At 36.4% G+C, this 27,073-nt stretch overlaps 1 protein-coding gene across 2 annotated transcripts in view; it reads left to right on the top strand.

Moving 5' to 3' along the window:
* Positions 1-27,073, top strand: part of ZFYVE9 (zinc finger FYVE-type containing 9) — a 213,668-nt gene that overhangs the window by 68,981 nt on the left and 117,614 nt on the right. For both annotated transcript variants that reach the window (XM_049617176.1, XM_049617175.1), the window contains exons 2-4: positions 6,461-6,566; positions 20,526-20,634; positions 23,062-25,166. In XM_049617176.1, coding sequence (XP_049473133.1) covers positions 20,565-20,634; positions 23,062-25,166 — 2,175 coding nt within the window. In that variant the 5' untranslated portion in view covers positions 6,461-6,566; positions 20,526-20,564. The remainder of the gene's footprint in view (positions 1-6,460; positions 6,567-20,525; positions 20,635-23,061; positions 25,167-27,073) is intronic.

Here is a 27,073-nt window from a genome sequence, read left to right as displayed (position 1 = left end):
GATAGGGAACAAAGAAAATTACTTTGGAAAATTGAATGCAATTTTGTACATACTGAGTTCAACTCCTTGTCAGACTTACTGGTGGAAATGTTAAAAAGTTTGGTTACTAAGCAGATACTGAATTTGTTCTATGGTAAATAGTATTAATCAGAGCCAAGATAGGAAACACTATTTAAATGAGAACACTTTCTAGTTTATCCTTGTTTTCTTCTTCTATTTTAACCTGTGGCCAGGATTTTGGGAATGACAGTCTTTTCCCTATTTAATAGTGGTTTGACATAATGATTTTTTGACTTTAGGTTCATTCTAAAGCAATACACATTTAGTAGAAACCATACTTCAGATTTTGAATTTTGATTCCTTCCCAGGCTTGTAATATGTGGTATGATATTCTCTTGGGATGCTGGGCAGCAGCAGTGAGCCATGGCTCCCAGTCAGCCATGTGATCGCAAGGATAATGAGCCAGTACACTTACAACCATTCTGTACCTATTCAACCATTCTGTTTTTCACTTTCAGTACAGTATTCACTGAGTTACATGAGTTATTCAACACTTTGTTATAAAATAGGATTTGTGTTAGATGATTCTGCCCACCTGTAGGCTAATGTAAGTGTTCTGAGCATTTTTAAAGTAGGCTAGGCTAAACAGTGATGTTCAGTAGGTTAGGTGTATTAAATGTGTTTTTGACCTAATGATCTGTTCAACTTATGTTTAGTTTATTGGGACATAATCCCATTGTAAGTTGAGAAAGATCTGTATTACCTTCATACATCTCTTCTGTTATAAACATGTCCATACAAGGGCTTCCTATAAATCGCTTGCATTTTAAAAAATGTTTATTTATTTTGAGAGAATGTGAGCTGGGGAAGGAGGAGCAAGAGAGAGAGAGAGAATCCTAAGCAGGCTCTGCACTGTCAGCACAGAGCCTGATGTGGGGCTTGATCCCATGAACCGTGAGATCATGACCTGAGCCAAAATCAAGAGTCAGGTGCTTAACTGACTGAGCCACCCAGGCATCCCAATTGCTTGCATTTATTTATTTATTTGTTTGTTTATTTATTTATAAATGTTTATTCATTTTTTGAGAGAAAGAGAGACAGAGCATGAGCAGGGGAGGGACAGAGAGGGAGAAAGGGAGACACAGAATCTGAACCAGGCTCCAGGTTCTGAGCTGTCAGCACAGAGCCTGATGTGGGGCTTGAACCCACCAACCATGAGATCATGACCTGAGCCGAAGTCTGACCCTTAACTGACTGAGCCACCCAGGCACCCCTGCATTTTTATATTTTAAACATCAGTTTTATTCCTGTCATTTTCCTTATAGGTTTATTTTTTTTAAACTTAGTTTTTAAATTTTCAGTGATTCTTCTTTCTCTCTTTTCCCATATATAATTAAAATTTAATCCCAGAAAAGTAATCGTCCAAATCCTTGTTTTTTCCTATCCTGTTCCATTTTCAGTTTTCATAGTCAAAGGTAAAAATTTAAGTAGCATGGGTCTTAGTAATTGAAATTCATGTATCTTCAATTCTCTTTTCTATTATTAACAAATAATAAATAGGGGCACCTGGGTGGCTCAGTCGGTTGAGCCTGACTCTTGATTACAGGTTAGGTCATAATCTCACTGTACCTGAGATCCAGCCCCATGTCGGGCTCTGTGCTGACAACGTGGAACCTGCTTGGGATTCTCTCTCTCTCTCTCTCTCTCTCTCTCTCTCTCTGTCTGTCTGTCTCTGCCCCTCCCTTGCTCTCTCTCTCTCGCTCACTCTCTCTCAAAATAAATAAATAAATGTTTAAAAAAACAGAAATAATAAACATTCATTCCATGAAAAATTAGGGCTACAGAAGATTGAAAAAAATGTAAATCACCCGAACACTACCAAGAGTTTTTGTATTATATTTTAGTGTATATTTCTTAAGACTTTAAGGTTTTGGGACACCTGGCTGGCTCAGTCAGTAGAGCACATGACTACTCTTGATCTCAGGGTTGTGGGTTTGAGCCCTATATTGGGTGTGGAGGTTACTTAAAAATAAAATCTTAAAAGAGACTTAAAAATTTTCCCGAAACATGGGGAATTTATAAAATTTGTACATTGGGGTGCCTGGGTGGCTCAGTCAGTTAAGTTGGTTAATTAAATAAATAAATAATTAATTAAAATAAATAAATAAATAAAATTTGTACCATTAAAATGGCTGCTTTCAATTGACATTTAGATTTTTTCCCCAATATTTAACTATTTTAAACACCAGTCTAACAGTTAACTTAGTTTATATCTTTTCTCTTTATCTAATTATTTCCTTGAGGTAAATCTCTGGAATGTAATTGTTATGTCAAAGGGCCTGTGTTTATATAGTAATGATCAAATTTCCCAGTTATTGCACCTGGCTTGCTCAGTTGGTGGAACATGCGACTCGTGATCTCCAGGTCATGAGTTCAGGCCCCATGTTGGGTGTGGAGCCTACTTAAAAAAAAAAAAAAATTCCCAATTATTTAAATCCTTGTCACTTTTTTTTTCCTCTTCCAGTGGAGAATTTCTCTGTTTTTGTTTGTCTCTTGCGTTTACTTACTGTCTCTTTTTCCCACAGTACACACATCCATAAATATTTATTAGGTAGGAAGAAGTCTTCATCATGAGATTGATTACTTAAATATGGACTTCATCAGTCTCAGTGAAGACAGTCCTTGTTCTCAATGGACTGACAGTTCATTGGGGGAGGTAGACGGGCATACTGACAATGTAAATTAATTTGGTAAGTGCTGCCATTAGTAGAGAGCATGCATGACACGAGCATAGGGTGACTCTTCTAAAACAGGCTACAGAGAATCAGGGAAGGCTTCCCAGGTTGAGTTGAGAGTGAGTTTGAGTTGAACCTTGTGGTAACGCAAATTAGCTAGGCAAAGAAGAGTGGCAAAAGTGTCTCAGTATGGGCATAGAGCATGCAGTGAGAGAGAAGTATGATAAAGCGTCTCACCAGAAATTGGGTATTTTTGTATGATTGGAGCTTAGGGAAGTAGTGGAGAACAGTTTGGAAAAGAAGCAGAGACCAAGTTCTGAAGGGATCTATATGCCATGCTAAAAAACCACACTTCATTCTTAGGGGAAGGAGGAAGGGGATTTATTCATTAGCTAGAAAAGCACAGTCAATCTGGGTAGTAGTTGTGACAAATGAAGACCCATCACTGACATCCAGATGTGTCTATTAAGTAGGTGACATAGGAAGGGGATAAGGTGAGAACTGATGAGGGCCTAAAATAAGGCAGTTGTAGAAATAGAAGGAGGTAGATGTAATTAAGAGCTTTTTATTTGGAATCCTTGCCATGGGAGGTGTGTTATATGCTATACTTAATAAAATCATCCTGGATATTTTGAATACCTGCTATATGACAAGCACTGTGCTGGGGTCTTGGGATAAAAGTATGAATAAAAGGGTTTCCTGCCTTGAGTGGCTTATTGTTATGTAGAGTGCAGCAGATTGCAAAGAGAGAAATTACCATGTAATGTAAAACATGTTGTAGGTGTAAGTACGTACGTTATGAGAGCATAGAGAACTAAGCAATTATTAATTTCATATTAGGAGGTGACATTGAGCAGAATCTTGAAGTTCTGAAGTTTTTTTCCTGCATATCTTGAACTGTATTTAAGGCATTTTATATTGTATTTTATGTGGTATATCCATCCACTTACAAAACTTCTTTTGTTCCTTCCAAAAAGCAATTACATAATGCCAAAAGACAGTGAAAAGTCTTCTACCATAAAGTGTTCATTCTGGTAAAAAAGTACTAGATAACCGTTTCTTATCTGGAAAGCATAACTGGTTGCTTGTCTATTTATCTTTCCCTTTGTTTTTCTAAACTATTTCTTAGTTTGTTAGGACATTGGCAACTTTTAAGGCTACTTTTGAGAAAGAATACAATATTGTATTCCATTATATGTCAGTTCTCAAGATAAGAATAAAGACTTGTGGCTAAATAGGAAGGATTGGCCCCCCCCCCACCCCTTATTTTTTGTCTTCCTAAAACTGCACTGAAATGATAGGAAGAAACAACAGAAAAGGAAAACAACAGTGGATGGGAGCTTTCAGTGAATGAAAAAAGTAAAGAAAGGTCTTAGAACTGAAGAAGCAATAAATTGTAGATGTGATGAGAAGCAAGTCTACACCCGCACAGAACCTTAGAGAAACTTATGGAAGTTCTAGGGATCTCTGAAGGCTTAGGTGAGGTGTGGTGCTGAAAACAGAAATTGGTTGGTAGTCTGTGCAAGAAGTGGTTAGTTATGCTGGTATTCTGTCCTAATTATGTAGCTAAGTAACGTTATCCTTGTCCTGCAGGAGACAAAAAGTTTATTTTCTGGAAGAATTGAATTATGAAAGCTTTGCATTAAGAAATCCCAGACATATCAAAAGGTAGGAATAGGTGCAGGGTTGAAAGTAGGTTGACTAAGGGAAATGTAATGTGAAGTCATAAATGTAAACTTGAGAACAGTCTCCATCTTGTGTGAGTTTCCTCTAGACACATTTAAGCTCCTTAGGGGAACACAGGGAGTTAGACAGTTGGATTTAACCAGACTTGAGGCTTTGCCAGCTGAGGCTAAAGGTCAAAAGAATAAAACTCTAGAAGAACAACCTGTGATGTTTGAGATAGCTACATAATATTATTTGGACTTGCCTCACACATGACAATAGATACAGACATACAGGATTTAACTTGGAGTCTATAGAGTTAATTTTATTTGTTTAAAAAAATCTTCAGTTAGGTAGATATTAGAGGAGAGGATCTTACTTTTGCCTCATTCATTTTGACTTTGGTACTTCTACTTGTATAATCCTTTCCTACTTCTGATGTGATTTAGTTCTTTGATAGATGTAAGCCTGGTTCTTAGCATCAACAGCACTTCTCATTTAGAATTTTAACAAATACATATTTTTTTTCAAGTTTTCAAGATAGGAAAATTTCTGTCCCTTCCTTCCTTCCTTCCTTCCTTCCTTCCTTCCTTCCCTCCCAAGTTTATTTATTTAGAGAGAGAGTGGGGGAGGGGCAGAGAGAGAGAGGGAGAGAGAAAATCCAAAGCATGCTCCCCATTGCCAGTGCAGAGCCTGACATGGAGCTTGAACTCATGAACTGTGAGATTCTGACCTGAGCTGAAATCAAGAGTTAGATGCTTAATCAACTGAGCCACCCAGGTGACCCTCACCAGAGATTTTCATTCTCTCTCTCTCTATATATATTTTTTTAATGTTTATTTTTATTTTTGACAGAGAGAGAGAGAGAGAGAGACAGAACATGAGCAGGGGAGGGGCAGAGAGAGAGGGAGACACAGAATCCGAAGCAGCCTCCAGGCTCTGAGCTGTCAGCACAAAGCTGGACGCAGAGCTCGAACTCACAGACCGCGAGATCATGACCTGAGCTGAAGTTGGACACTCAACCAACTGAGCCACCCAGGCGCCCCCATTCTATATTTTTTATTGGTTTCTGGAAACTTGAGTTTTTGGCTTTTTAAAAATTCTCTTATTTTTTAATAAGTACATTATTTTTACATCAGATAATGGAATTGCATTTACAATAATGCCAGAAAAATTTCTTTTAGTGCATATTATCTTTAAAATTAAGCGATGTTCATTAGATCATCTCTAAGATGCTTTCCTGTTCTGAAATGCTATGATTATATGTTTGATATTTTATATGGGTAATATGAGATTCTTAATTTTATTCGGATTACAATTACCAATCTTGTTCAAGACTAAATTAGGCTCCTAAAGATTTTCAAATCTTCTCTAAACAGCTACAGAAGTATTTAAATTGGACTACTGTAACTTCATGGATATTGTCATATATTCAGAAGAAGGAAATAACATTTGAGGAAGCTTTGAAAGCTTTGTCTTTTGCATACCACTAGTAGTAAGGATAATGTTGGGCTAATAGATCCATTGCTTCTAAACAATGGAGGAAGACTAGAATCCTAAGAGACTCCATTTGGAGGAAAACGGTTGTTTTGCAATAAAAATCTCAACAGGAAGCCTCTGAATCTCAATTTAAGAAATCTGTATGTACAGAAAAAAAAAAGACATTCTAGTGAAGCAGCAGTTTTGCTAGCTTTGGATTCTCAGAGGGCTTATTGTAATACAAAATAATTGGTATTTTTATGAATTAACAGAGTTAAAACCATTGGGTAGAAAGTGCCTGCCTCTGAGGTTTTATTTTGTATTATCCACTGAAAATAAAAAATATTCGAAAATTCTTAACTGTTTATGCAGCGTTTAACCTTTGGCCTTCTTAGACAGTAAAATGTGTCTGCTGCATTTCATAGTGGCCAGGTCTTTGAATCTGAAGATGTAATTTATTATTTAAGCCCCATAGCTTTCATTTGTCTGGCTGTGATAGGTTTATATGAAGAAAATTAGGGCTTATTGCTTTAGCAAATATAATGAGCAATGTGTTTTGTTTTGTTTTTTTTTTTCTTTAGGATCAAATAGGGCATACTGAATCAACAGGACTGGCTGGTGGTGCAGCAAGCATCATGAGTAAGCACAGGGAAGTCTGTCCCTTATCACGTGTGTAAGGGGAAAAAGGTAAGAAAACCAGTGTTCTATTTCTGTTAGAGATTGAACTTAAGAAAACAGCTAAATCTACAGAAAATAATGCTCATGTATATATGCTGCTTGCTTCATTTATAACATTGCCTCTTGTTAAATCAGGAGTATAGTTTTAAAAAAAGATTTGACTTAAATCCAGAGGAAGGGTATTTTAAAATTACTGTTGAATTATGTCAAAATTCTAATTTTTCTGCCAGTGCTTGGCTTTTTCCTTTTAGAGTCAGCTTCTACTTTGAGCATAAAAAGGTAATTTCAGCATGAAAAAGAACACGGATTTGAGCAATATTGTTGGTAGAAAAAAAAATAGTGATATATCTATCCAATTAATTTTATTTCTATTTCTTAGTCATCATGTAAGAGCAAAGCAATTAAAGCTAATTTTGGGGCAGGGAAGCAAATATAGATTTAATTACATTATTTTATTTTGTATTTTTAGACTAATTGTGAAGAGCAATAATTTCCAGCAGAAAATTGGAAGTATTCCACTAATTTTTGTAGAGCAGGAATCATTGATTTTTTTTCCTGACTAGGAATCATGTTTGATTTCTTTTAGGTCATACAATTACTTAAGGGGCTGGAAATGGTAAGGAGGGTTGAGGATGTGTGGGTAAGATGAATTTCAGAAACTGATTATACCATTCACTAATGGCATGTTGCATACTCTGGCTGAGTTTAATTTTCCATGTAAGCTTTAAGAATAGAGGCATGAGTCTGACAGTGTGTGATAGCAGAGTGAGCTCCTTTTCAGTTGAGAGTGGAGTAGAGAGGCCCTTAGTTGTTAGTGCCTTCCTCATCAAAACTTCTGGGCCTACAGTTGGAAGGGTATTTCTTATACCCTAGCCACCTCATGTAGAGGCATAAGAAGGGGGTGCTGGTTTTTGCTTTTACTGGGCAAGATCTTATTCTTCAGGCATTACCTCTTTAGGAAGTTTTCAACCTACTGAAAAAATTATCAACAATAATAAAAAATAATCAGTGGTAATCAATTATTAGAATATTTGTCACAGTAGCCTACCCTACCTCCCAAATACATCCCTGCCTCAGTCTGATTTAGCTTCACCTCTTCTTTGGCTCCATAGCCCTCAGGGCATATATCAATTAGTACGATGTTTTATATTTTAAGTTTATTCATCCATCTCCTCTATGAAACATTAGGCACCTTTAGGTCAAGGACATTGTCTTATTTTTTTTTTAAGTTTTATTTATTTAGGTAATCTGCACATCCAACGTGGGTTTCAAACTCATGAGTCCAAGGTCAAGAGTCATATGTTCCTCCAACTGAGCCAGCCAGGTGCCCTAAGGACATTGTCTTATTTGTCATTATAATCTAATGACAAGGACAGTGCCTGATACTCCATAATGTTTGGTGCATAGATGTACTCATGTTCATTTTAATTAGTATATGGCATAAAGAGGAAGTACCAGTGAAGGAAACAAAAGGAGCAATCAGATTAGTGCTATAAAAGTGGAACCCCCTAAGGTTGATTCAAGAGAATGTCCAAAAGGACTATGGTCAATAGAATAAAAAAGAAGAGGTCCAGAAGCGCAATGCCAAACAAAGAGGTCCTCAGGAAGAAAATGTACAAAATTAAGTAGTTCTATTTCTTTTCTTTTCTTTTTTTAAAAAAAGGTTTCTTGATGTTTATTTATTTATGAGAGAGACAGAGCATGGGCAGGGGGAGGGGCCGAGAGAGAGGGAAACACAGAATCCAAGGCAGGCTCCAGGCTCCGAGCTGTCAGCACAGAGCCCGACGTGGGGCTCGACCTCATGAACCATGAGATCACGACCTGAGCCGAAGTCAGATGCTTAACTGACTGAGCCAGTCATGTGCCCCTATTTCTTTCTTGAGATATACATGTATAATATTTAGTGACTTCTATTTTGAATAAGACATGGATGCTTTTATAAGAAGGCAGGTAAAGAATCCTGACGTAGGGGTGCCTGGCTGGCTCAGTTGGTGGAGCATGGGACTCTTGATCTCAGGGTTGTGAGTTCAAGCCCCACATTGGGAGTGGAGCCTCCTTAAAAAAATAAAAAAAGAATCCTAACTTCAGATTTGTTATTTATTTTTTAAATGTTTATTTATTTTTAAGAGACAGAGACAGAATACAAGTGGGGGAGGGGCGGAGAGAGAGGGAGGGAGACACAGAAACTGAAGCAGGCTCCAGGCTCTGAGCTGTCAGCACAGAGCCCATTGCGGGGCTCGAACTCACAAACTGCGACATTGTGACCTGAGCCAAATTGGACGCTTAACTGACTGAGCCACCCAGGTGCTCCAGGGTTTAAATCCTCTGGGATACCCAGCTTATGCAGTGAGAAGACTGCCCCTCTCCCAAGCCCTCAGGAGACCGCAGGGTTTTCTTTGGAAGATGAAACTAAAGATGCTCAAGACTTGAGGACATTAAACATAACTGACGAGGGATCGGGAACCATACATAGTGAAAGCAGGAGGATTAAGAGAAATCCTTTATACTGAAAAGTGAGACCCTTCCCCCTCACTCCTTCCTTTACTTTTCTTTCAGAAGGTAATTGCCTAGTATTATATCTCTCTGTACCCCCCTGTAGGAAAGTATATGAGCCTTCTCTAAAGTCTAAAGAAAAGACCCCTCTATACTGACATTTAGAGGTCTCCCAGTGAAGTAACTATGTTCCCACCTGATCACCATGCAGTGGAAGCCTCCTGGTTGAGAAGCCAGACATGCAGAGCTTCCAGTTGGCTTTAGTACTTCATTTATTCAATAAATAGGCATTTGGGGAGAGCCTCCAAGGGGAAAGAGAACAAAACACAAAAGTACAAAAGAGGAACTTGGAGGAAAATAATACAGGAAATAGAAGAAAGTTTGAGGAAAAAAGCCCAACAAACTGTAGGTAATTAGTAATTGCACCAGAGAAGTTAAGAGAAGAGATAAGAAAAGAAGTTATATGCATGAAATAAGATGACGTAAAAATCATTAGAAAAAGAAAGTGCTCTGGAAATTAAAAATATGATAGACACTTCTGGTGTATTTAAAAAATTTTATAAACTATCTTAAGCTTATAGAAAAGTCACCTACAAAGAACTTTTTTTTTCTCTGAACCATTTGAGGATAAGTTGCTAGTGCATGATCTTTGAAACTGTGTTTCTAGCAAAGAAGGACATTCTCCTACATAACCACAATATATTAATCAAAATCAGCAAATTAACATTGATCCATTACCACCAACTAATTCTTAGATCTTATTCAGGTATTGCCAGATGTACAAATAATGTCCTCTGTATCAAAAGGATCTAGTTTAGAGTCATGTGTTGCAGTCATGTCTCTGTAGTCTCCTTCTGTTTGGAACATTTCTGCAGTCTTTGACTTTTTTGACTTTGACACTTTTGAAGATTGCAGACCAGTTATTTTGTAGGATGTTCTTCAGTTTTGGTTTGTCTGATGTTTCCTTATGACTAAATTCAGGTTATGCAGTTTTGTGGGAATATCACAGAGTGGTGCTGTTTTTGTTTTTAAATTAACGCATTTTATTTTTTTAAGAGCAGTTTTAGGTTCTGGTGCCTGAGTGGCTCAGTTGTTAAGCATCTGACTTCAGCTCAGGTCATGATCTCACGGTTCGTGAGTTCAAGTCCTCCCACATCAGATGCGCTCGAGTTTTCGAGTGAGTCCCGCTTCTCTCTGTTTCTCTCTACCCCTGGGGGATTCTCTCTCTCTCTCTCTCTCTCTCTCTGTCTCTCACTTTCTCTGCCCTCTTCTCACTTGCACCCCCCCTCAAAAAAAATGTAGCAGTTTTAGTTTCATAGCAAAATTGAGCAGAAATTAAAGGGAGTCCCCACCCCTATCTAGCCTCCCCCAGTATTGACATTGCTGTGTCCTTTTTCACTGCAGCCTATCAGAGAGCACAGATTTCCATTTGTACCATTACTGATGATGCTTACTTTGATAGCTGTGTAAGGTGATGTCTGTCAGGCTTTGCCTCTGAAGTTACTCTTTTTTTGTTTGGTAATTAGTAAATATTTTTGTAGAGAGGAACTTTGAAGCAATGTAAATATCCCCTTCCTCATCACACTTGGGATTCATTTATTCATATTGCAAGGATTCATGGTTCTCTTTTTTATTCAGTGGGTTGTAATCCATTGCTATCATTATTTATTTTGATTCTCTGATTTAGCCTGTGGGAACTCCTTCAGGCTGGTTTCTGTGTCCTTTTGACATGTCTCCATTATTCTTGGAGTACATGTTTGCTTTCCAGCATGCAAGATATTCAAGGCTCTTTTTTTTTTAATTGAAATATAATCACATACCATAAAATTCACTCTTTTAAAGAATATGTAGTCCAGGGGTTTTTATATATTTATAGAGTTATGTAGTCATCATCACTGTCTAGTTCCAAAACATTTTTATAATCCCAAAAAGAAATCTCGTATCCATTAGTAATCAGTTCCTGTTTCTCTCCAGTTCCCCCCAGCACCTGACAGTCACTAATTAATTTTCTATTTCTTTGGATTTGTCTATTCTGGACAATCCATACAAAAGGAATCATACAGTATATAGCTTTTTGTGTCTCCTTCTTTCAGTTACCTTAATATTTCCAAAATTCATTCATGTTGTAGCATATAGCAGCAGTACACCATCTATTTTAATTGTCCTATAATATCCCATTTTGTTGATATACCATACCACACTTTATTTATCCATTTATAAGTTGATATATATTTGGGTTGTTTCCACCTTTTGGCTTTTATGAATGATGCTGTGAGTATTCATGAATGAGTTTTTGTGTGACTGTATTTCCATTTCTCTTGGGCATAAACCTAGGAGTGGACTAGCTATGCCATGAGGTGTAACTTTTTGAGGAACTGCCAAACTATTTCCCAAAGTTGTGACATCATTTTACTTTCCTTCTAGCAATGTGTGAGAATTCATATTTCCCTATATCCTCATCAGAGCTCTTGTATTTTTTCTACTCCAGCTCTGGAATCAGCCATTTCTCCATAGAACCCTGCTTCCTTTTAGTGGATAACAATACTTAGATACCAAATCTGGTGCTAGGTACATGCTCATTGCTACTTGGATTAGAGATGGAGATTTGCTGCTCTAAGATCCTCTCTGCAGAGAGCTAAAGCAAGTGCACACACACACACACACACACCATTTACATCTATATCTATTGCTATAAGTGTCTATGTTTATTGAGGTCTATGAGTTCATACTGATATCTCGAATTCCAAACCAACACTGCAGGGTTCTTTCTGGCCTTCACTTTGTGTGCATTTTAACTCCCTTCTCTAATAGTGAGAAACCTTGCCCTGGTTGCTCTTCATGTAGTCAGTTATTTGATCTGTCTCTGCATGTAACCAGTCTCCTATCACTGTCTCCTTCCCCTGACCCTTCTTATCCTGCTCAGGCTCTGACCTGCCACTCTGGATTGTGCTCTTACATCTCCTCCTTACCTCTTCTGCATGTGGTCTCTTCTTACTCACTTGGGCTCTGACTCCCCATCCCCTTCATGTAGATGCCTTCCTCGCCTCTCTTGGGTTCTGATACCCCACCTGGGCTGTCCTTCTGCATAGACAGCTTTCTTACACTGTTGGGTCTCTGACATCTTATGTTGGGCCACCCCAACACAAGGACATCTACTTTACTATACTTGGGTTCTGACTCCCCCTTACACAGATGCTCTCTTCATCCTGCTCCTATGTCTGTTGAATTTTTAATAACTTTTTCTCTTTCATTTTTATTTTTTTCCAGCTTTTTATTTTGTAGTAATTATAGATTCACATGAAATTGTAAGAATAGTATAGAGTCCCAGTGTACCCTTCATTTACCCGGTTTTTCTCATTGCTTACATATTATACATAATTATAGAAAACATAAACTAGGAAATTGACACTTGATTTTCCATTCATCAGTTGATAGGTATCTGGTTATTCCCACCTTTTGGCTGTTGTGAATAAAGCTCCTGTGAGCATATTCATGAATGTGTGTCCCTCTCATTTGTCCCATGTAGGTTTGTGTAACCACCATTGCAGTTGAAGATACAGCATGATTCTGTCACCACAGAGATCTCCCTTGTGCTACCCCTTTATAGTCACATGCACCCTCCTCTCCCCACTATCCCATTATTTCATGACTTTTAAAAATTAAAAACATTATTACAGGTCACAATAAAAGCTGAGTATCCATGGAGATAAACCATGTTACATTCATTTATAGAAAGATTTAATATCATTCCCAATCCTGAGTGAGGGGCAGGTTAGGAATTCTAATTTCTGAAAGGTGATTTTATTGGTGTGCTCTTCCATCCTGTTCCATTGCTCAGTCTTGGAGCCACCTGGGATAGTTTTTTCCGCCAGCTCCCGGCTTTATTCAGAGAGCCCAGTCTGGCCCCTTACACTGTAGAAACTTCTTTAAGTTTGCAGCCAATAATTCCCATCTTCCCTGCTAACTTTTGATCCTAGGCCTGAAGGTTGCTGCCTAGTTTTGCGACCCCTTCAGTTCTCACTCATTGCTGTGGCTTGGTTTCTTTTTGGTTTATGGATTTGTGTATTTCCCTTTCTTGCTTTTGAATTTGGCTGTATAAACTATTTTAAGATAATCTATTTTTCTAGAATTTCTATATTCATAGTGGGAAGGAATACTTCCTACCACCAGCTCAGTATACTCTTTTTTTTCTTTTGAGAAATTTCAAGCCTAAAGAAAAGTGAAAAGATAATATAAAGACCCATATATCCTTCACCTAGATTCATAAATTTTTACCATTTTGCTTCTTCTTCTTTTTTTTTTTTTTTTTTTTAAGTAGGCTTCATGCCCAGCACGGAGCCCAACATAGGGCTTGAGTCCACAACCCTGAGATCAAGAGTTGGATGCTCAGCCAGCTGAGCCACCCAGGCGCCTCTTGTTTCTTTTTTGAACACCTCTCCTCCTCTCTCCCTCCTTTCACTCTCTTCCTCTTTTTCCCCTCCTCCCCTACACTCATACACACATTCACATACTTTTCTTTTTCTGAATCATTTGAAAGTTAAATATAGATATTACAACACTTCTTCCCTAAATAATTCAGCAGACATCTCCTAAGAGTAAGGACATTCTCCTACAAAATCAAAATGTCGTTATCACAGCTAAGAAATGGTTATTAATTTATCGTATCACCTGATACATAGTCCAAATTTCCTGGATTGTCTCCTACATGGGATTTTTTGCTGTGTATGTGTATATGTATTTTCTTGATTTAGGATCCAGCCAGTGTTCGTGCATGGAATTTGGTTATTAAATCTCTTAAGTCTTTTTAAATTTGGAATGATGTTTTTGTAACATTGAACCTTTTGGAAAGTTCAGAACAGCTGTCTTATAGAATGCCTCACATTCTAGATTTGTCACATCGTTTCTTCATGATTCAATTCAGGTTAAACATTTTTGGCAAGAATACTATGTTCGTAATGTTTTAAACTTCTCATTGCATCATATCAAGAGGTACATCATGGCAGCTTGTTTTAGTACATGTGCTGCCGAAGCGAGCACCATCATGGCAGCTTGTTAAACTCTTGGTAACCCTAAATTTGATCATTTGGTTTAGGTAGTGATTATCATATCTTCTTACTGTAAACATATTTTCTCCTTTGTGATTAATAATCTGTGGATTAATACTTTGAGGCACTGTGAATATTTTCTTTCCTAGTAACCATTTACCTAAGGGCTTTAGGATTTAGGATTTAGGATTTTAGGATTTTTGATGCTGGCCTGCAACAGTAATTATCATTGGAGTTTAGTACAGCTTCTTGACCAGCTGTTTGCACAGGAGTCCCCCTCCTTATCCATGGGGGATACATTCCAAGATCCCCTGTGGTACCTAAAACCATAGATACTACCAAAACCTATATATACTGTGTTTTCCTGTACATACATACCTATGATAAAGTTTAATTTATAAATTAGGTAAAGGGAGAGACTAACAGCAATAACTAATAATAAAATGAACAATTATAACAATATACTATAATAAAGGTTTGTGAAAGTGCTATAGTGCTTCCCATTACTTAAAAGTATATGCAGTACCTTTGTCAGACTGGCATTCCAAGGCTTGCATGATATGATGCCTGTCTGCTTCTCCAACTATGTCCTAATGTTAACTATATGAATAAATTCTTGCTCCAGTTTCCCTGATCCCTCAATAATTGCCTGTCCTTAGGTCACTCCTTGTATGTCTCTGCCTGTTTTAAATTTTACTTCTGCATCTTGCCATCTGAAATATTCATTAAAATTTTATCCACCTTTCTAGGCCCAGCTCAAATCCATAAATAATGCCTTTTTTGACCATTCAAATGGTGATCCTGCCCATTTCTTGAACTTTTATAATACTTATTCTGTAGCACTTATCTGTTAATTTGATCTGACAAAGTAATCAAGTAGTACTTTGGGTCTCTTATACTGTTAATATTAAAATCATTTACTATTATATTACTTTTCTTTTTTTGTATTGTTTACCATTAAGTTATAAGCTTCTCAATGTTAAGGATGATATCTGAGACTTGAAATGATTACAATACCTTGCATACAGGAGATGCACAATAAATATGTTGGATCCAATTATTTATTAATATTTTATATATAGTGACTATGAAATGCTGAGTATTGTAGGAATATGTTAAATGTGCTAGATTGTATGTTGTGAGAAATTTAATTCATGCTCTTATCATTGGATAGTTTAAATGTTCAGTCTTTATCAGAATAAAATGGCATAATATGAAAATTATTTTGAACTATAAATCATGAGACACAAAAGATAGGTAAGAAAAACTATGTAGCCTATTTGTCTACTTAAACTTATTTAACAGGAGCCAATCAATAAATAAAAGTTGACTGAATGAATAATCATGCGGAAATGATTGAATAAACCCATTTAATCCCCTGAGCTTTTTTTTTAATTGGTAAAATGAAAGAAATAATATTGATGCTTTTTTATGCCTCAGAGAGGAAACACTAGAAATCAAAGAAAATTCACCACTTTTTATATTTAACTTAAAATTTGTAATAACAGGGTATTACATTCTTGATTTTCCCTCTTCTTCATGTTTTCCTTACTTAGAATTTTCAGGGGAATTGTAAAATTATCTCCCCTCCCATCTGCCTTTCTATATACCAATAAGAAGCCAAGTAAAATTTTCAGTTTGAAAAGAACATTTTGAGAAATTAAGGAGATAAGCATGGGGATTATGATAATAGAGGGGAAAATGGGCTAATATTTATTTAACAACTACTGTGTGCTCTTGACATTCTGTTAAGTGGGTGATACACCTAGTATATGTGCTCACAGGATGCTTTTTAATCAATTAACACCAAGAAAGACTAAGAAATTGTACTTGAAAAGAAGAGGTTTAAAAAGAGTAACCAAGGGGCACCTGATTGGCTCAGTTGGTAGAGCATCTGACTCTTAATCTCTGGGTTATGAGTTCGAGCCCCATGTTGGGTACAGAGATTATTTTTTAAAAAACCTACTAGAGAGAATAACCAAGTCAGAATTATCATTAACATTTTAGAACTAATGTCCCTTATCCCCATGCTTGCTTGAACTTTATCATTTTCCATTTGGGAATAGGTTTTTTTTTTAAGTTTTATTTATGGGGGTGCCTGGGTGGCTCAGTTGGTTACATGTCCAACTCTTGCTTTTGGACCAAGAGTTCATAATTTCACGGTTCATGAGATTGAGCCCTGTGCTTGGGATTCTCTGTCTCTCTCTCCCACTCTCTGTCCCTGCCCCGCTCATGCACACATGTCTGTCCGTCTGTCTGTCTGTCTCTCTCTCTCTCAAAATAAGTAAACTTTAAAAAAATAAAATAATGGGCGCCTGGGTGGCTCGGTTGGTTAAGTGTCTGACTTCAGCTCAGGTCATGATCTCACAGTTCATGGGTTTGAGCCCCATATCAGGCTCTGTGCTGACAGCTCAGAGCCTGAAGCCTGCTTTGGATTTTGTGTCTCCATCTCTTTGCTCCTCCCCTGCTCGCCCCCTGTCTGTCTGTCTGTCTGTCTGTCTCTCTCTCTCTCTCTCAAAAATAAACATTAAATAAAAAAAGAAGAAGAAATAAAATAAAACTTTTCTTTTTAAATAGAAATGTAGTTTTATCTCAAAGAAGTGATTCCTCTCTCAACATCTGGAATTTATCTTTTGAAACATATCGTATTCAAATGCACCAAGTCTGTCTCCTGCAGTTACATTTTGATAATTGTTAGCTTACAGGTTTCTAGACTTTATTAGCTTAAAGATCTTAGAATACCTCTAGTGGGATGATAGGTTTTATACTTTAAATGGTCTGAATAGATTTATAAGAGATTTTATCCTTGTATACTTAAGATTACTTTTTATTCTGATAAAGACTGAACATTTAAACTGTCCAATGGTAAGAGCATAAATGAAATTTCTTACCACATACAATCTAGCACATTTAACATATACCTACAATACTCAGCATTTCATAGTCACTATATATAAAATATTAATAAGTAACTGGATCCAACATCTTAAGTATACAAGGATACTTGTTATATAAAAATTATAAATATTTTTATTAATCTATATTCTTTTCACTTTTTTCGCAATTATATGAGATATAATTGACATATAACATTGTATTAGTTTATGCTGTATAACATAATGATTTGATATATATATGTGTGTATATATATATGTATATATATGTACATATATATATACATATATATATACGTATATATATATACATATATATATACGTATATATATATATACGTATATATATATGAAGTTGTGGTGTTTGTATTTTTATTTTTAAAATAAATACCTAATAGAGGAATTGCTGAATCATATGGCAGTTATATTTTTAATTTTTTGAGGAACCTCCATACTCTTTTTCATACAGTTTGCATTGCCATCAACAGTGCACAAGGGTCCCCTTTTCTCTGCATCCTTACCAACTCTTGTTATTTCTTGTCTCTTTGATATTAGCCATTCTAACAGGTGTGATTTGATTGTGGTTTTCATTTGTATTTCTCTGATGATTCATTGTGTTGAGCATCTTTTCATGTGTCTGTTGGCCATCTGTGTGTCTTCTTTGAAAAGTGTCTACTCATCTTGTGCCCACTTTTAATTGGGTTGTTTGGGTTTTTTGCCATCAGGTTGTTTGAGTTCTGAATATATTTTGGATATTAACCCCTTATTGGACATACAGTTTACAAATATTTTCTCCTATTCAGTAGGTTGCTTTTCATTTTGTTGATGGTTTCCACTACTGTGCAGAAGTTTTTTACTTTGATGTAGTTCCACCTGTTTATTTTTGCTTTTCTTGCCTTTGCTTTTGGAGTCAAATCCAAAATATCATCTCCAAGACCAATGTCAAGGAGCTTAACTGCCTGTGTTTTCTTGTAGGAAGTTTATGGTTTCAGCTCTTATGTTCAAGACTTTAATCCATGTTGAGTTGAATTGATCTTTTTTTTTAATGTTTATTTATTTTTGAGATAGGGCAGAGGCAGATACAGAACCCGAAGCAGGGTCTAGGCTCTGAGCTGTTAGCACAGAACCTGACACAGGGCTCGAACACATGAGCCGTGAGATTATGACCTGTGCCAAAGTCGGATGCTTAACTGACTGAGCCACCCAGGCGCTTGTTGAAATGATCTCTATATATGGTTTCATTCTTTTGCATGTGCCTGTCCAGCTTTCCCAGCACCATTTATTGAAGAGACTATCCTTTCTTCATTGTATATTCCTGGCTCTTTTGTCATAAATTAATTGACCATATATGTGTGGTTTTATTTCTGGGCTCTCTTTCCTGTTTCATTGATTTATGTGTCTGTTTTTATGCCAACACCATACTGTTTTGATTACTATAGCTTTGTAATATAATTTAAAATCAGGTATTATGAAGGCTCTAGCTTTGTTTTTTTTCCAAGATTGCTTCAGCTATTCAGGGTCTTTTGTGGATTCAAACAAATTGCTGGATGAGTGTGTTTGTGTGTGTGTGTGTGTGTGTGTGTGTGTGTGTGTGTATGTATGTATGTATATATGAGAAATGCCATTGGAATTTTGATAGAGATTGCATTGAATCTATAGTATGGACATCTTAACAATATTAATTTTTCCAATCCATGAGCCTCAGAATATCTTTCCATCTGTTTGTGTCTTCTGATTATTTCATCTGTGTCTTCAGAGTACAGATTTTTCACCTCCTTGGTTAAATTTATTCCTAGAAATTTTATTCTTTTTGATGTAATTGTAAATGATACTGTTTGCTTAATTTCTCTTTCTGATTATTTGGGGTTAGTGTATAGAAACCCAACTAAATTTGTGTGTTGACTTAAAAATTTTTTTTTAAAAATTTTAAGTAACTCTACGTATGGGGCTTGAACTCATGACCCAGAGAATAAGAGTTGCATACTCTCCCTACCTACTGTGCCAGCCAGTAGGCACAGTGTTGACTTTTTAATCTTGCAAAGTTAATGAATTCATTTATTCTAACAGGTTTTTTTGTGTGGAGTGTTAGAGTGTTCTGTATAGAATATGATGTCAGCTTCAAGTACAGACAGTTTCGCTTCTTCTTTTCTGATTCAGATACTTTTTGTTTTGTTTTCTTCCTAATTGCTCTGGCTAGAAATTCCAGTATTATGTTGAATACAAGTGGTGAGAGTGAGCATCCCCCTTGTCTTGTTCTTGATCTTAAAGGAAAGGCTTTCTTTCTGGTTTTCATTGCTGAGTATGATGTCCACTCTGGGCTTGTCATAGATGGCTTTTATTAGGTGTGTTCTTACTCTGCCCACTTGATTGACTTGATTGAGGGTTTTTATCACAATTGGGTATTGAATTTTGTCAAATGTTTTTTCTGCATCTATTGAGATGATCATATGATTTACCCTTCATTTTGTAATGTGGTGTATTACATTGATTCACAGATATTGGACCATCCTTGTGTCCCAGAGTAAATTCCACTTGATCATGGCATATGGTCTTTTTAATGTATTATTGTATCTGGTTTGCTAATACTTTGTTTTAGAATTTTTGTATATATATTCATCAGGGATACTGTAATTTTCCTTTCTTTTTTTTTTTAATTAAAAAAATTTTTTTTTAACGTTTATTTATTTTTGAGACAGAGAGAGACAGAGCATGAACTGGGGAGGGGCAGAGAGAGAGGGAGACACAGAATCGGAAGCAGGTTCCAGGCTCTGAGCTGTCAGCACAGAGCCTGACGCGGGGCTCGAACTCACGGACCGTGAGATCATGACCTGAGCCGAAGTCGGACGCCCAACCGACCAAGCCATCCAGGCGCCCCCCTTTTTTTTTTTTAATTTTTAAAAAATATTTATTTATTTTTGAGAGACAGAGTACAAGTGGGGAAGGGGCAGAGAAAGAAGGAGACACAGAATCCTAAGCAGGCTCCAGGCTCCGAGCTGTCAGCACAGAGCCCGATATGGGGCTCGAACTCATGAACTGCGAGATCATGACCTGAGCCGAAGTCAGACGCTTAACTGACTGAGCCACCCAGGCACCCCTGTAATTTTCCTTTCTTGTAGTGTCCTTATCTGGTTTTGGTATCAGGGTAATGCTGGCTTTGTAAAATGAGTTTAGAAGTGTTCCCCCCGTCTTCTGTTGTTTGGGAGAGTTTGGGAAGCATTGGTATTAATCCTTTTTTTAATGTTTGGTAGAATTCATCAGTAAAGCCAACTGATCCTGGACTTTTCTTTGTTGGGTGATTTTTAATTACTGATTCAATCTCCTTATTAATAATTGGTCTTCAGATTTTCTGTTTCTTCATGATTCACTCTTGGTAGGTTATATTCATCTAGGACTTTAGTTCCTTCAGGTTTTCCAATTTGTGGGTGTATAATTGTTCATAACAGTCTCATGATCATTTATATTTGTTATCAGTTGTAATGTCTATAAATTATATTTTAGTAATTGAAAGTATAATACAAATTTGATCTACTTTCTAGAAAGTTTAAACAAGTCTCTTAAGTGGTGTTTCCTCACCGATGGAGAATTACTTCCAAGCAGAAGCTTACAACCTGGACAAGGTATTAGATGAATTTGAACAAAACGAAGGTGAGAATTTACTTTGGTGAATCTGTTTGAATATATTTATGATATGGAGAATGGGGGATTTTAAGAGTATGTAACACTTAAAAAAAATAAAACTGGGTAAAGTGACTTAATGATAATAGTATTATATTTTAATACCCAGAGGAGGAACGAACATTTTTGAGCACTATGTGCCAGATACTATGCTAATGCATTTATATGGACTGTATTATTTAATCTTTAATATAATCCCATGAAAGTAGATTTTATCTATATTTTATAGATGAGAGGCACAGAGAGATTAAGCAACTTCCCCAAAGTTAGTTTGCTGATAAGTGGCAGGATGATAAGTATCCAGGCAGTATGATATTAGAGCCTAAACTCTCTTTATACAACCAATTTATGATCAAGAAAAGCTTTAGAATGTGTGATTGTATTTCTAAACTAAGAAAAATAACTTATTGCCTATTGATTGACCAAAAAAGTAAAGATACATTGTAAACTAATTTTAAAAGATTTATATTTTTAAGTTACTGCCAAAATGGTTAAATAAACTGTCAGCTTAAGATTCACTTCGTTTAGGGAAAACTTTTCTTTAAATTTCCCTCTGAGTATGACTTGAATGGATAAGCCATAATTAAATCTCTATCTTTTACCTCACCTTCCTTCCTTGGTGTTCTCTGTTTCTAAGGGGAAATGGCATGTAACAAGTTTACAATTTGGTATATTTCCATCTGAACTCCATGATTTTAGTAATGATCTCCAAACCTTTACTATATCCAGTGATTCAGGTTGTTCTTTGATAGTAGTTGGGAAGAGAGATTAGTTTTAACTTTACTGCTTTGGGTCTATGATAGAGCAAACCTTAAAAAGAATATGGGATTATGGGGGTTAGGAAAGAAAAGGGAGAAGGAATGATACATGGAATAGCGTGCTCTTCTCATATTTTACTGTTGATGACCTGAAGCTACTCCATAGCCATAGGATTCATGTAAATGTAAAAATTAATAATTTGAGATTTTATTGGATCTAGATGGGTTTTATACATACCAAGGCAGAAGGTGTGTTTTCCTCTCTGTTTCAATCATTTATACAAATAATTTCTCAATCCTTTCTTTGGTTTGGCCCTCTGTGTATCACAGTTATTTGTCATAAGATATCTACACAGGTGCTACACCTAATCACATGAATAATATACTTCTAGAATACCATTGACTCTCATAAAACTGTTAGTTCATTACATGATTCTCTTTGTGACTAACGTAGATTCTAGTAGGGTATTTTGTATGTAGTTGATTTTGAATACATTTTCATTGAATCAGTAAAAATTGTCTTTTAGTTCAAAAATACAGCATTTGCTTATAAAAAATAACTCCCTAGAAGGAGAAGAACTTCAGAAGCCACATTCTTGTTTGGAACTATGTTGTTTCTTTGTTTTGAGCTATTTTTTTTTAAATTTTAGAATTTTTTAAATTTAAAAAAATTGTAAAATTAAAAAACTTTTTTTACATTTTTTTCATGTTTGTTTATTTTTGAGAGAGAGAGAGAGAGAGCACAAGCAGGGGAAGGACAGAGAGAAAGGGAGACACAGATCCAAAGCAGGCTCCGGCTCCAAGCTATCAGCACAGAGCCCGATGCGGGGCTTGAACTCATGAACTGTGAGACCTGTGCCAAAGTCAGATGCTTAACTGACTGAGACACCCAGGAGCCCCCAAAATTTAAAGTTGCATTAAAACTACAATGTGTAGCCTGGTGTCTTTCAAAGTATATTTTAAATAGAGTGATTTTTCATTTTGTGTTAATTTCCTTCTTTAAATGAAAAATATAGCACACATGGATGGTGATGACACTAGATAATTAACAGTATGCCCACGTGGTAGGTGGTCGAATAATGAAATTTTAATAACTGATCATTCTTGTTTGAATATTAAATATTCTTGTAAGAAGCAGTAATTCTTTTTTATTTCCATGAACCATCTTGGAAATAATGATTTCTTTTTTTAAAGGAAGCATATGTTACTAAATCTCAAGTCTCTGCTAGCCTACATTTGGTCAACTCAGGATTTAACACTCAGAGGATTCAGGACCATTCTCCACATATTCTGCCTTTCCAATCTGCCCTTTCTAGCTGCTTTTTAGTATTTCCTTACACTAATTCTTTTTCAACCCAACTGATTTTCTTCTTATTGCTCTCTCAGATTGTTGTGTTTGAGGCTATACTTGTTTCCCCTTATGAATGACCTCTTTTCCAAACTGACATGTAATACAGGAATAGTCTTAATAATATTTTTTTGTTCTTAGCTAAAAATTAGAAACTCCATGTTCTAGAAATATTCTCTTTTTAGATATCCTAGGAATATTTTATTTTCAGAGTATTTGCAAATGTAGTTGATTAACTGAGTCCTAGCTTTTCCGGTGTCACCAGCAAACTTATTGTAATTATTTTTTCAGATGAAACAGTTTCTCCTATTTTATTGGATACCAAGTGGAATAAGATTCTAGATTCCCCTTCTCACCGACTATCATTTAACCCTGCATTGGCCAGTGTGAATGAACCTGCAGTTTCTAATGAGTCACAGCCACAATTGAAAGTCTTCTCTCTGGCTCATTCAGCTTCTCTGACCACAGAGGGAGAGGACCATTGTGCAAATGGACAGGAGTATCCTCTGAATCCAGAGATTAACACAATGTGGATTGATGAAAATGCCGTTGCAGAAGATCAGTTAATTAAAAGGAACTGTAATCGAGATGATCAACGCAGTGCTGTCGAAGTGGGAGAAAAAAAATGTGGAAATCTAGCTTGTCTGCCAGATGAGAAGAATGTTCTTGTTGTAGCCGTCATGCATAATTGTGATAAGAGGACATTACAGAGCGATTTGCAGGATTGTAATAATTACAATAGTCAGTCCCTCATGGATGCTTTTAGCTGTTCACTGGATGACGAAAGCAGACAAACTGATCAATTTAGTTTTAGTATAAATGGGTCCACTGGAAAAGATATGAATTCAGAGAAACAAATGGATCTGTTGAATAGACCAAGTGCAGTGGGGGATTCTGTTAAACATATGTGTACTACTTCATCTGATAATCTAGCCAGTGTCTGTTCCCCCTCACAATTAAAGGATGATGAAAATGTAGGTAGAGATCCCTCCATGTCTGTGATTACAAGTTTAACAATTGATTCAGTAATCTCATCCCAGGGAACAGATGAAGAAGGTTCTGCTGCTAAAAAGCAAGAGAACTATATACCAGATGAGGTTCTCACTTGCAAAACCAGTTCTGCTAGGACAGATCTAGGGAGTCCAAACTCCTTTTCCCATCTGAGTGAGGGGATTTTGATGACAAAAGAGCCAGCAGAGGAGAGAACAACCGAAGAATCCATCAGACCTGGTTTACCTTTGCTTCCCAAAACAGACATGCCTAATGGGTCTGGAAGGGATGATAACTGTGAACAGTTTTCAGATTGCCTTGTGTCCAGTGAAGTTAGAGCTGATGAAAAGGAAGGTTGTGGACATGAAGAAATACTTGACACTACAGAACTTCTTAATATGACAGAGCATTTCTCTGATTCTCAGGAGATGACTAATTGGAAATTGACTAAGCTAAATGATATGAATGACAGCCAAATAAATAAAGAAAATGAGAAGTTTCTGCAGATGAATCAGCCTGAGGACATTTACAGTGATAATGGAGGAGAGTGTGATAGAATGGCTGAAGCAGGTCTAGATTTAAAAGGAACTTGCATGAATGAAAGTGAAGGATGTGATTTCTCCACTATGGATACACCAGCAGCAAATTCTGTATCTAATTGTGATTCCTATGGAATGCAGAGCCCAGTTGTTTGTTTTGTTCCAAAGACTTTACCCTCCAAAGAAGATTCAGTAACAGAAGAAAAAGAAATAGAAGAGAGCAAATCAGAATGCTACTCAAATATTTATGAACAGAGAGGAAATGAAGCCACAGAAGGGAGTGGTCTACTTTTAAACAGCACTGGTGACCTAATGAAGAAAAATTATTTACACAGTTTCTGTAGCCAAGTTCCATCAGTGCTTGGGCAATCTTCACCTAAGATAGTAGCAAACCTGCAGTCTATCAGTGTTCCTTTTGGTGGTGCAAGACCCAAGCAACCTTCTAATCTTAAACTTCAAATTCCAAAGCCATTGTCTGACCACTTACAAAATGACCTTCCTACAAATAGTGGAAATAATATTAAAAACAAAAATGATGTTCTTGGAAAAGCAAAATTAGGGGAAAATTCAGCAACCAATGTATGCAATTCCTCTTTGGGAAACATCACTATTGCTGATACAAATGGGGAACATTTAGAAAGCTACGAGTCTGGGATATCCAGTAGACCGTGCCTTGCATTAGCTCCAGAAAGCCCAGATAATGATCTCAGAGCTGGTCAGTTTGGAATTTCTGCCAGGAAGCCATTTACTACTCTGGGTGAGGTGGCTCCCGTGTGGGTACCAGATTCTCAGGCTCCAAATTGCATGAAATGTGAAGCCAGGTTCACATTCACCAAAAGGAGGCATCATTGCAGAGCATGTGGGAAGGTAAGTTGTGTGTGTTTCAGGTCACAAATGTGGCATGCCTATTTTATTAAGCTCAATTAGAAATTAATAAGGACAATATAAGGTGAACATACTTCTGGTTGAGATGACATTATAAATAGCCTGGAACACACAGTTCTAGTAAATTTCTAAATAAAAAATGACCTCATTGAATCTTAGTATTTATATAATTTTTTTGGTTGCCAAGATTTAAGCTGAATCACTTTTCGTGAACAGATGAGAATTGAGGAAGTGTTAACTTTGTGGTTTCTATATTGATAGATACTTGGTTAATGGAATAGTTTGAAATAAGGAAGTTATTTTTTTGGTTTAAGAAATACTTGTAGTTAACTTCATATTTTTTTAATTTGTGAAAAATTGAGTATTACACTTAAAATCCATCCTAGTTTTTGTTACAGGATTTTGGCCACTCTACTAGACATTCTGGAACTTTTTATACACATATACACATATTTTTGTCTTTTTCCCCCTTTAACTTTGATACAAAATAGAGTTGAGGGCTGCAGATCCTATGACAAGGTTGTAAGAATACTTGATATTCCTTAGGTCTCCCTAAGTTTCCTCGCTGTAACATATCAACTTACTGATTTGTCTTTTTAACAAGAGCTATGAACTAGGAGGAAGGGATTTTATATTTTTAAAAAGACTGCGAAGTTTGGTGTCAGGTATGGATTCCAATTTCAGCTTTGTTATTTTTTAACTATACTTTATTAAGCTTTAGTTTTATAAAAACAAAACAAAAGATTAGTAATTTTCATTTGGCTTTATGAAGATTAAATGAGATTACAGATGTAATAGTAAGTGCTCAGTAATTAATCTCTACTTCCCTTCTTGCATGATTTATTGGTCTGTTTGTGTTAATTAGGATGCTTTCACCTTCAAGGAACGCGGTATCTGACTCTTTGTGATTTAGACAAAATAGCATTTCATGCAACAGGAAGCCTGAAGATAGAGACTCACTTATGTCTGGGCATAGAGTGAGGATCTCTAAAGTTTCCTTGGTCTTCCACTCATGATCTCAAGAGAGTGGCATAGCTGTAAGCATCAAGTTCAACCTGGCAGCTTCTCAAGTACAGGGAAATTGGGGTCAAAAGAGCCTATTCTTGCTGCAGTCTCACCAAGGAGGAAAGAATCCCTGGCAACTTTTTTCAGTTTATTGGTCAGGTCTAGACCACAGGTGCAATTTTATACCAATTATTGATAAAGGGGAACAGAATTGATTGGCTAAGATGAATCATGATTCATCCTCTGGGGCTGAGCCCAATGTTGCCTGAACACAAGTGGGATTCTGTTAATACGGAGAAGGAAGAGAATGTTTCCTGGCTGGGCAGTCAGAAAGGGTACAAAAGAACAAAATGATGAGGAGCAGAAAGAAGTTAAAGCTGTGATTGGGCTGCTGGTCTCTGATTATTAAAATTTGAAGAAAATAGTTTGTTTAATTCTTAAATATCTTGTAGTCTGAAATAAACTCAGTAGCCTGAACAATCAGTTTTCTATTAAGGAATTAGAGTTGTCATTTTTATGTAGCTCTGTGTGTCGCTTACTCTGTAGAATACTTTCTGAAAATTTTGCTTTCTTGAGCAAATAATAATGTTCCAGACCAGCATATCCAGATGTAATGAGTAAATAGGTAACTCAGGTGTATTTAGAAAGGAAATGGTGGCAAAATGTTCACAAATTGAAAAATTAGATGGAAGTTTTGCTGAGTGGCATTTATGAATTTAGGAATTCACGTGGATTATGGATTCATATTCTGGTTTTTTTCCTTTTTATCTCCAGTTACATCAGAGATGTTCTAGGGATTGGTGAGAAATGTTTGTAAAAATCCTTGAACTTCTTGGAAGAAAAGAACTTATAAACAATTGTATTCTTTTTCTAGCTACTAATAA

Source organism: Panthera uncia (genome assembly GCF_023721935.1).
Source record: "Panthera uncia isolate 11264 chromosome C1 unlocalized genomic scaffold, Puncia_PCG_1.0 HiC_scaffold_4, whole genome shotgun sequence".
In the NCBI taxonomy this organism is placed as follows: Eukaryota; Metazoa; Chordata; class Mammalia; order Carnivora; family Felidae; genus Panthera; species Panthera uncia.
This window is presented reverse-complemented; position numbering and strand designations above follow the sequence as displayed.